Here is a 9,937-nt window from a genome sequence, read left to right as displayed (position 1 = left end):
TCTTCTACATATTAAGCCTTTTTTATGGAGAATGCTGTGAGCATACTTTAAAATGGTTACCTTTATCCTCCCCCTGTCACAGACGTTAGAGGATTTTTGTTGTTTCTTTAGTAGGAGAACCTCTAGCGTTCCTAGAGATGAGAGTCACAGAAGATGGGCAGGGTGTGAGGACCGCAGCCTCCAGGCCTCTGTCACTCTCATGCAAGTCCACACTCAGCCTCCAATTTCATCAAAATTACTACAGAAATCTTCCTATCAATGTGGCTCCAGCAGCTTCTACTCCAGGTAAATAGAGCACAAGCGTAACTCTCTGCATTTGTCGTCTCTCTAGATTTCGGGACGGAAGTTTGCCTTGTGACATCAATTGTCTGGTAGGTCCAAGAAAAGTCATTGATTTTCAGTTTCAACTTCTTGCTTGTTGAAAAAGCAGGTGTGACAAATTTCCAAGAGTTTCCAAGCTCTTTATGTGTCAGAGCTGAAACTAGAAGTCACTGAGCTTTTTTAGAAGGTAGTGAACTTAACTGTCCTTTGCTTTAGCGGGAAACATTATTTTTATTATACTGGACAGTAAATAAATCTGCTCTTCACTCCAGAGGAAAGCAATGCCTGCATCTTCCAAGGCTGTATATTGTTCTAACATCCTTGAAAAGACAATCTGGATATGCAGAAGTGTAAAAGATCTATGGAGAATTGTCTGCCAACTGATGTATAAATCATTGGAAAAATGGTACTGGAAGCCATCTAAAACAGTGGGCCTTAACACTGGCTATCCAGTAGCACCACCTGTCCAGATTTTTACAAAACCAATGTCCAGAGGTTTTGTTTTCACTAGTGTGTGATAGAGGCCCAAGCCAAAGTAATTTGCCAGAGGACTGTAAATGAATTATGGTACATTAACTAATACTTAATTTATAACACCCACTCGAACTGAATCAGGGTGGTTCTGGGTATGGAAGGCCCACCTGAGGATTGTTGCCAAGAGCATAAAAGCAGAATTGGAGGGAAAGATGGTGTGCTGTTGATTCTCGTGGAGAAGCTTGGTGTTCCTGATATGAACTGGTTTTCCTGATATGAACTTCACCGTTCTCATTGTTGGAGGAGCTTGGGTCCTCGCTGTTACTGAAGGTGGCTGCTTCTTTTTGGCAGTGCTCTGGTCCTTACCTTGAGCGTTGCTTCCTGGCTCCAGTGTAGATCCCTCAGCCTGCTGGCACAGACCCTTCATCCTGCTGGCGTAGACTTTCTAGCTTCCACCACTGACCTTTGGGTCTTCTCAGCGCAGATCCTTGATATAGACTTGTATGAGACATTGTCGTGGGCTCTATGCCTCCAGCTGGACTGGTGGAAGACATTGCCATGGGATCCAGGCCTTCAGCTGGATTCTGTGGGTCTCTAGTGCATGGAGAGATCGCTTGCACTCTTCTGCATTTGACTCTTTGGGTGAATATTATAAAATAATCCTATAAATTATGTGTCCTGTATTAAATCACTTCCCTTGGAAACCCTGGCTACAACATGATTTTAATGTAAAGGGTGGGTAGAGACCACCTGCCTAAAAAATGATGAGGTAAAATAAATATATATCTCCTCAGTACTTCCCAAACTTTGCTGCATATTTGAATTACTTGGGATTCATAGTCAGTGCAGCTTCTGGTTCACTTGGTCTAGAGGGGCGTCAGGGACTCGGTTTCTGACTGGCTCCCTAGTGTTCCCTGGCGGTGTCATCCCACTTTGAGCACAAGGTTTTGGCTCACTGGGCATAGACTTCTCATTATAATCTGTGTCTAGTGCTAGACTTTCACACTTCAGGCTTTATATACATGTTCAGGCATTTATTGTATATGAAAGGAGTGGGTAGCCTGATTCTGAGAGACGGTTCTTGCGATAAGAGTGAGACCTATCCTTCCCCAGGACCACACAAGTGCACTGGCCACTGAAATTATGAGACCTTTGAGATATACTTCAGGATGTTTTAAAAAAAAAAAAAAACAGATTTGGAACATGGGGCCTTAATTCCTAACAACTTCACTCTGTGTCTTACACTGCTCAAGTGTTGCTAGCAACTGAGGAAAATGCACAAATTTGGATCCAAGTGTCAGAGAAATAAAAAGTAAAATCTTGTACTGCTGGACTGGAAAAGCTCCATCAACTATGAACCCCCACTTCAAGTGATCAGTTTGTTTTTATTCTTCCTTCTCTTGGGAATAAGAGAGGTCCTCTCCCTTCTCCTCTGCCTCCTCACCTCCTGATTTCATTTCCAAAGATCCTGACACCTTTGACATCAGTAACAGCCGAGCTGGCACCTGGCCCCTTCCACCTCTGTGCAGCCCCGGCAGCGAGGGGGAGGAAAACGTCCTTTCTCGGGACCCATGCTGCCCATTAACAGGGCTGCCCCAGACTAGCAGTTTCTCCCCTTTCCAGCTTGAATGAATATCCTCCAGGCTGCACAAGTCGTTCATTTGTTTTCAAGAATAAACTGAAGACTCCTAGGCAGGAGCCAGGTGCTAGGGAGCACCACGGACATACAGAGACATGCCTGTTAAATATTGATCCTATTGATGGCCCTGGGGCAGGCAGATCTGGTGCCTGCTTTTTTGACATGCCTCCTTAACCAAGTTAATACCTGTCCACCCACCAGCTGCCTCTGGGAATGTTTTAGAAATACCGCTTTCCAGTGATGAGATAGGTCATCCTTTCCCACTGGGCCTGGCTTCTCCGGGTTTTCTGATACAGGTCTGCTGAAATTGAAACCGGCCTTTGCTTTCCCTGATCTTTGTGTTCCTCACACACATCAGAAAAGAACAATGCTGAGGTGAAGTACTCAGAGCTGAGGAGGGAGGATTGCAGCAGCCAGTTAGCTAAGTGGAAAGAAAACATTGGCTCCTTTTGCATCAGCTGTGGAATTGACATCTATGCAGGTGTTTATTCAATATATCTTTATGATGTGCCATTATGTGCGTAGGTGCTGGGGATCCAAACTAAATAAAACCTTGGCTCTGCCCTTGAAAGGTTTACAAGCTCCAAACCTGGGTTAATGGTTTTCTAAGTCTAGGCCGAATTGTTTAAATATTTAAACAGAATACATCTATTTGCTTGTTGAGAGGAGTGGCCACTTCATCTTCCAAGGCTGGGAGAGGCTGGGTAGTTAAAAATGGCCGGCGGGTGAGGGGGTCCTACAACCTGTGCAGTTCTTACAAAAAGGCATAATATCCACAAAGGATGGAAGTAGAGTCTTCAGCCCCTTCCAGACATTTCCTATGAAACATTACCCATAATTACCCCTGGATGGCCATCCTCAGCATAGGCCTATGTGGCCAGAGTCAAGGAAACCACACAATGCCCTCAATCAGTGCACTTCTTCAGCCAGAAATGGCAGGCAGCAAGGAAGACCTGGCTCTTTTCCTCCCTAAATTCCCTCTTATGAAAAGTCAAAGATATCAAGAGCCAAGTAACACAGAGTTGTGAGACCGAAGGGACTACAAGAACTATGTATATTTTTAAAGTATTCAAATTCAAACACAAAGTCAATAACACACTGCTGGCCTCTGTTTTCTCAGTAACAATCTGCACCGGGTCTTAAGATGCGGCTTCATTATTTCCATCCATGTAAGTTTAGGCACATTGCTTCTTTTAGCATTTCACCTCCTTAACAGTTAAAAAGGGATAATAATACCCATCTTGCATCTATCACCAGGTGGTTATGGTAATTTAATTATTCAGTATCTATCAAGAATTTTAAAACTATAAATCATTACAAAACTGCAAGCAATTTAACCAATATCAAGCTTTCCTTATCTCCACATGTTTAATTTATATTCTGTCTCTCCTGCAACTTCGAGACATGCATTCCAATCTGTTTTCCAGAATTCCACTTATCGTATTTGTTGGAAAAAGTACTCTTCTCCTGCTGCCCTAACTTGTTGAGAATACGGCTTCTGTAATTGTTAATTTGCCTGCAGCAAATCAAATCTACAAACATTAACTAGCTGCTGAACTTGGCCTCATAGGAGATACAAAAAAAAAAAAAAGTATAGGATTCACTTTCTGAAAAAATTTTTTTAAAAAAGGTACAGGATTCACTTTCTGAAAAATTTCAAAACTCCAGAGTTCATTAACACAGCGAACTGCCTAGCTGCATACAGTATCCTTACGTGTGCTGAGAAGGATAAGGACAACCTACCCTCCCTTGCTCCCTTGGTGCCCCCAATACACCTGGAGTTTTACTTCAAATACAAGAAACAGCCGGTGCTCATGATTTAAAGCTCAATACAAAGAGCAGAGAGAATTTATTTTATAAGCTGCCTAGGTTGGCAAAATTCCAGAGTTCATCAGACAGAAGACAGGATGATGATGATGATGATGATAAAAATGATTCCATATAGTTGGTCTTTTCATCGTAACATAAAAGATGTACAATCTACATAGGAGACTCCAGAGTTGCAACAAACCCTCAACCTCACCTAAAATAGATTCATAGCAGGACCTTCCCACGACCTCTGAATCTCAGAGATAACCCCATCTGCTTGAAAGGGTTGTGCTCAGAAGCTGAGCCCATGAACCCTTCAGGCAGTGGTCCCTTGTTTTAATGTTGTACAGGGGCATTAGTTTCTATATAACATAGGAAATGTCCCTACAAAATTAATATTCAAAATCCAAACAATACTCAAAATGACTAAATATCCAACTAGTGTTTTTCTGTAAACTGTTGATTCTTTGTTATAAGTCTCATGAAAAATCTGAAGCAAGTAAATCTCTCCTTTGGGAAAATGCCAACAACCCGACTCATAAATGAATTTCCAACACTCAGTGAGAGTAATACTTTTAATATATACTGAATGCTTGCTTCTATAGTCACATAAGGTACTGCGTACTTTAATGTATCAGTTCACTTAGTTCTCTTGATAAGTCATTGCTGATACCATCATTAATTCTCATTAAAGGCGGGAAGGGCTGAGGGTTTAGCTCAGGGATAGAGCACTTGCCTAGCATCTGCAAAACCCTAGGTTTAACCCCTGGCACCATACACATACACAATAAGCAAACAAAAAGGAAGCAAGGAAGGAAAACAGATTCCCAGAGGTTTCCTCATAGTGCAAGGTACACAGCTAAATGAAGAGGTGGGCCACTCTGCTGCTCCCCACAGCCTGTGACCCTGAGGACAAAAGTGGAGGTGGTCAGGTTGTTGGTATCCAGATCGCTGCAGTGCAGTAAGTGACCCTCATTTCAGTGGGCAGCACGTGGAGAGCAGCTAATCCCATCCACCGCCGCAGACTGTCTTCCTCACCCTGCCAGCCTCTTCATAGTGCTCTTCTTGCAGTCCAGCAGAAGCAGGTATAAGACCTAGAGATGGTTCAGAGAACCCCATTCCCCTGGACCATAAGATACACACTTAGAAAATAGTATGAAACTGTTTTCCAAAGTGGTTTACTAACTCATCTCCCCACTAGTAATGCATGAGACCCTGTCATCCCCATCCTATCTACACAGATCTTCTTAATACGTGTAAATTCAAAGAGTATAAAATGGGTCTCACTGTAGTCTTGTTTTGCACGTCCTCCAGACTAACATTCTTCATATATTTATCAGACATGTGCACTTTCTCTTATGTGAAATGCTTGCTCATATATTCCACCTATTTTCTATTGGGTTATTTGTTTTTGTATTGATTTGTACCTCATCATACATCCTTTGTCTGTGGTATGTATTACACACATTGTAGATATCTTCCTCTACCAAGTAACTTGTTTTCTCACTTTCTTTATGGCAACTTTTAATGAAGTAGCATTCTTGATTTTATTATAGTCACAGTTAACATTCCTTTTCTTTTTATGGCTTCTTATGTTTTAAGAAATCCTTACTTCAAGCAATATAAAGGACAGTCTCAATATGAGGGCAGAGCCACAAATGGAGCCGGGTTCCAGGGACATCAGAGGCAAGAACTGTTACACCTATCAAGGCTTTGTCTCAGCCATGTGGGGCAGCTGTGGCTAGCCAGTACAAGTGACCAGCTGGCTGGCTGGCAGGTGTGTTCTGGTTATAGAACGAGATATATCATGCTATTAGAGCCGGGTGCCATTAAAAATTCTAATCATAGACTGTAATTAACTTTCCTTGCTCTGACGCCCGCTCACTAAGCAACCTTCTGATTATAATTTGGCTTCCCATGTATCTTGCCTACAGGGAGAGAATGTACTGAGAATGTACTGTTCAGGCTGACGTGAGGATCCAATCCATTAAACAGTTACATGCCATGATGTAAATTAATAAATTCGTATTCTGATTATATCATCTGCCTCATCTGGGCTCTGAAGGCGTGAGTCAGCATCCCCAGGACTAATCAACACAGACAATGAGAATATCAAGCCTCTGGGCTGAAAACTGCAAATCTAGACCCAAAACAGAGTGAAATCACCAAGGTAACATTGCCCTGGAGGCCCCTGGGCCTGATGAAGAAGGCCTTCGTACACGGCATGCGATCTGGACAGGGATTACAATTGACTTTTGACATTATCAAGAGCTGCATATTCAAAACCAGGGCTTGGTTCCATTCAGGTGAACGCAAAGAATAGGGGATGATCATGAGGCGCGTACTGAATATTTATTGACTTATAAGCGCACACCAGATGCTGCACAAATCCTAGGCAGAAGGTTAAGATTTATAGGCATCCCTGGAAAAAGAAAAATCAAAAAGGACAGATGGCAGGTGCTAAGGAGAAATGGTGGAAGAAGTGTCTGACTGGTGAATCCTTGGGATCCCGGATACACAACAGAGGAAGGTAACTTTAAAGGCCAAAAGAAAAAAAAAGCAAATGCAGGGTACAGCAGAGTACAAACAGGAATGTACCGAGGCTGGGAGATTGTCCAGACCAGAGGAAAGATTTAGGGTGTGTGGGGTGAGGGCAAGATCTTCGAAGCGAGTTCAAAAGGCAAAGAGGAGATGGGCCCCTCGGGACAGATGGGGAAGGTTGGGCAATGCTGCTACGTGACCTGTCCTTTCCTCCATGATCCCGGGTGAGCAACAACTGCAGTGACACTAATCCCCTTCTGGGATCCCAGCTACACTGGATGAGGAGAAGAAAGCGATAAGAAATGTAGTATCTGGAAAGTCTTAGCCTCGTGACAGGAAGAGAGCTTCTACTTTGTGTTCAGGCCAAATAAGAAGGGAGGGGGTTGACCCACACTGATGACCGTACAGGATCTGTTCCTCAGAGAAAAATTTGTTCCTGACCTTCATGTGGTGCTGTACAACTCATAATCCCAGCTACTCAGGAGGCAGAATGGGAGGGCCACTTGAGCCCAGGAGTTCAAGGACAGGCTGGGTAACAGAAGGAGACCCTGTCTCAAGAAAGAAAAGGAAAAATGCAGTCCAGAAAGAGTGAAATAAATTAAAGGATGCTCTGTCTGTGTCATCTTCATGACCCAACTAAAGAGAAGCATTGTCTCACGCAGTGCCTTCCCTGGGCCCCACAAGAGCCAGAGAGTTCCAGCTTGGCTACAAGTGAAGGAGGCTACAGAACCATCAGAGCTGCTCTTTGGTTCTAAAAATGAGGTAGAGCTGTGTCACCCAGGAAGGGACGACCCTGAGTGTGGCCTGCCCAACCAGCTATGTGGAAGGAGAGGCTCACCAAAGGCTCAACAAAGCAGCACAACCAACAGGGCAGGCTGGGGAAGCGCTCCTCACAGGGAACTCCAGAAAACAGCCCAGCCATGCTGTCTAACCTGGAAGTCTGCTTGAGCATGAAAGAATGAGCTCCTTTAATAGCGGCCTCAGTGAGTGTGCACGTGGATACAGATCAACATAGGCAGACGGGCCCCTTCATTAGTAGAGATTGTCCCGCACGTGCTCCATGATGGTCTTCAGCCCCAGCCAGGTCTCCTCCGCAGTAGGGATGATTTGGTTGGCAGGCAGGAGAAAGCCATAATGCCCTGTATCCCTCAACTCAAAAGTGAATGCATACTTAATGCCATTGTCATATGCCCAGTCAATGCTGCTCCCGCTGGCAGGATCTGTGAGGGAGAAGAGCAAACACTGTTTTAGCTCAGTTCCCTTTGGGGTACCAGGAAGTCCCCCTGCCTAGGCTTTCTTAACAATCAAGAGTTCTTCCTGCAAGTCACTGGAAACATTGACTCCATTCAGACACCTCTGGCCCCCTGCACTGGGAGGGTTGGCACTAGTACCCAACCAAGAGATCTGAAATCCCCACTCCCACCTAACTCAGGGTCCAATCCTACAGGTCGTTCAAACCAACCTTCACAGAGACACAGTGTAGTCAACAGCCTCTGAGAGAGACCAAAGGCCCTATCTCCTGGAGTCCATGTCCTTGTGCGGTCCTTTCCAAAAATAGGATAGGACTGGCCTCGCCTGCGTGTCTAACAGGATAATTCAGAGATGAAGCTGTCGTGAAAGACACTCTAGCTTCTGCCTTAGTCATTCAAGGGATACATATGGTAAAGAACTAGGACCACCTGCCACTAATGAGCACGAACTCACTAGGCACCCGGTAAGTCACCTGACATGCAGATCTTCCAGCCCTGCTACACCTGCAGTCACTGTATTCCTGCAGAACACCTTGACTGTAACCCCACATGAGACCTCAGGCCAGAGACACCAACCAACTGAGCTGCTCCAGAATTCCTGATCCCCAGAAACAGTGTAAAAAAATAAATGTTTATTGTGTTAAACTGCTAAATTTTGAGATTTATTTTATACACAGCAAGAGATAACTGATACACAGAGAGAAAGAACCACACAGACAAAAGGCTTGAGAAAGGTAGCCAGGTGTGATGGTGCACACCTGTAATCCCACCACTGGGGGAGGCTGAAGCAGGACGAGCTAAAGTTCAAGCCCACTGGGGGCAAGTTAGTGACTTAGCAGGATACTATCTCAAAATAAAAGATAATAAAGGGCTAAAGATACAGCTCAGGTAGAAGGCCTCAGGTTCAATCCCAAGTATCACATACGAAATGAAAAGTCTATTGTACCTTTCAGATTTTATTCACTCTTTCAGGTTCTTACACTAGGGAGATGTTTACACAAATGGGTCTTATTTATTTCACTTATTAGATACTGTGACAGGGAAATAAACTGCTCAAAAGGAAAGAATAACTGGGATGAGGGAAAGGAGAAAAGAAAGAAGGAAGGAAAAAAAATAGTACACATAAGATAGCTAAGATAATTGTACTACTAATTTCTATTGATTTATTAAAAGGAACAGTTAATGTGTAATTGTTTGTTTTTTTGTTTTTTTGTTTTTTTTTGGTTTTTCTCCGGTACTGGGAACCAAACTCACGACCTTGCACTTGCCAGGCAGGCGCTTTTGCCGCTGAGCTAAATCCCCAGCCCCCTAATGTGTAATTGTTTGATCAATCTTGCATACCTGTATCTGGTAATCTGAGCAACTACCTTGAAGATAACAATATGTAACACAACAACCATTGTTAATTTCCTATTGTCCTGTTTTGAAATTCTGTATCTTTTTATTGTTTTTTGTGTTATTTTGTTTTGGTCTTCATTTTTGTTATTTTATTTTTGTTCTTTTCTCTTTAAAATAAATAAATAATTTAAAGATTGAAGTCTCTAGAGTGGCAAGAGGCCTATTCTACTCCTTCTTCTCCATCAAACTCTACTAGAGCAGAAAATGGCTGATAGGACGGAAGGTAGGTGATCTTGAATCTTAAATAATAAAATAGTTATGTCAATAGCAGCTATTATTCATTCAGCATCTACAATGAACCGGTCATTACATTAGAAACTTTTTTATTTATGATCTCATAAGCTTTTAAAAACAAGGGAGCTGGGTATAGTGGTGCACGCCTGTAATCCCAGCACTCAGGAGGCTGAGGCAGGAGGATCCTTGCGAGTTCAGTGAGTTCAAGGCCAGCGTGAATTGCATAGTGAGACCTTGTCTCAAAAAGACAAGAAAAAAAAAAAAAAAAGCT

The 9,937-nt window shown here is 43.3% G+C and overlaps 1 protein-coding gene and 1 long non-coding RNA gene across 2 annotated transcripts in view; one reads left to right on the top strand and one right to left on the bottom strand.

Moving 5' to 3' along the window:
• The first annotated feature begins 329 nt into the window (after positions 1 to 329).
• Positions 330 to 6,823, top strand: LOC106146437. Its single transcript, XR_001230872.1, has 2 exons — positions 330 to 371; positions 5,846 to 6,823. It is a non-coding gene; the product is annotated as an uncharacterized LOC106146437 (long non-coding RNA).
• Cpa4 (carboxypeptidase A4) overlaps positions 6,577 to 9,937 on the bottom strand; it is a 23,361-nt gene continuing 20,000 nt past the window's right edge. Inside the window, exon 11 of the mRNA XM_005402437.2 lies at positions 6,577 to 8,004. Coding sequence (XP_005402494.1) covers positions 7,817 to 8,004 — 188 coding nt within the window. The 3' untranslated portion in view covers positions 6,577 to 7,816. The remainder of the gene's footprint in view (positions 8,005 to 9,937) is intronic.

Source organism: Chinchilla lanigera, unplaced genomic scaffold (genome assembly GCF_000276665.1).
Source record: "Chinchilla lanigera isolate Chin_1 unplaced genomic scaffold, ChiLan1.0 scaffold00078, whole genome shotgun sequence".
Lineage (NCBI taxonomy): Eukaryota > Metazoa > Chordata > Mammalia > Rodentia > Chinchillidae > Chinchilla > Chinchilla lanigera.
This window is presented reverse-complemented; position numbering and strand designations above follow the sequence as displayed.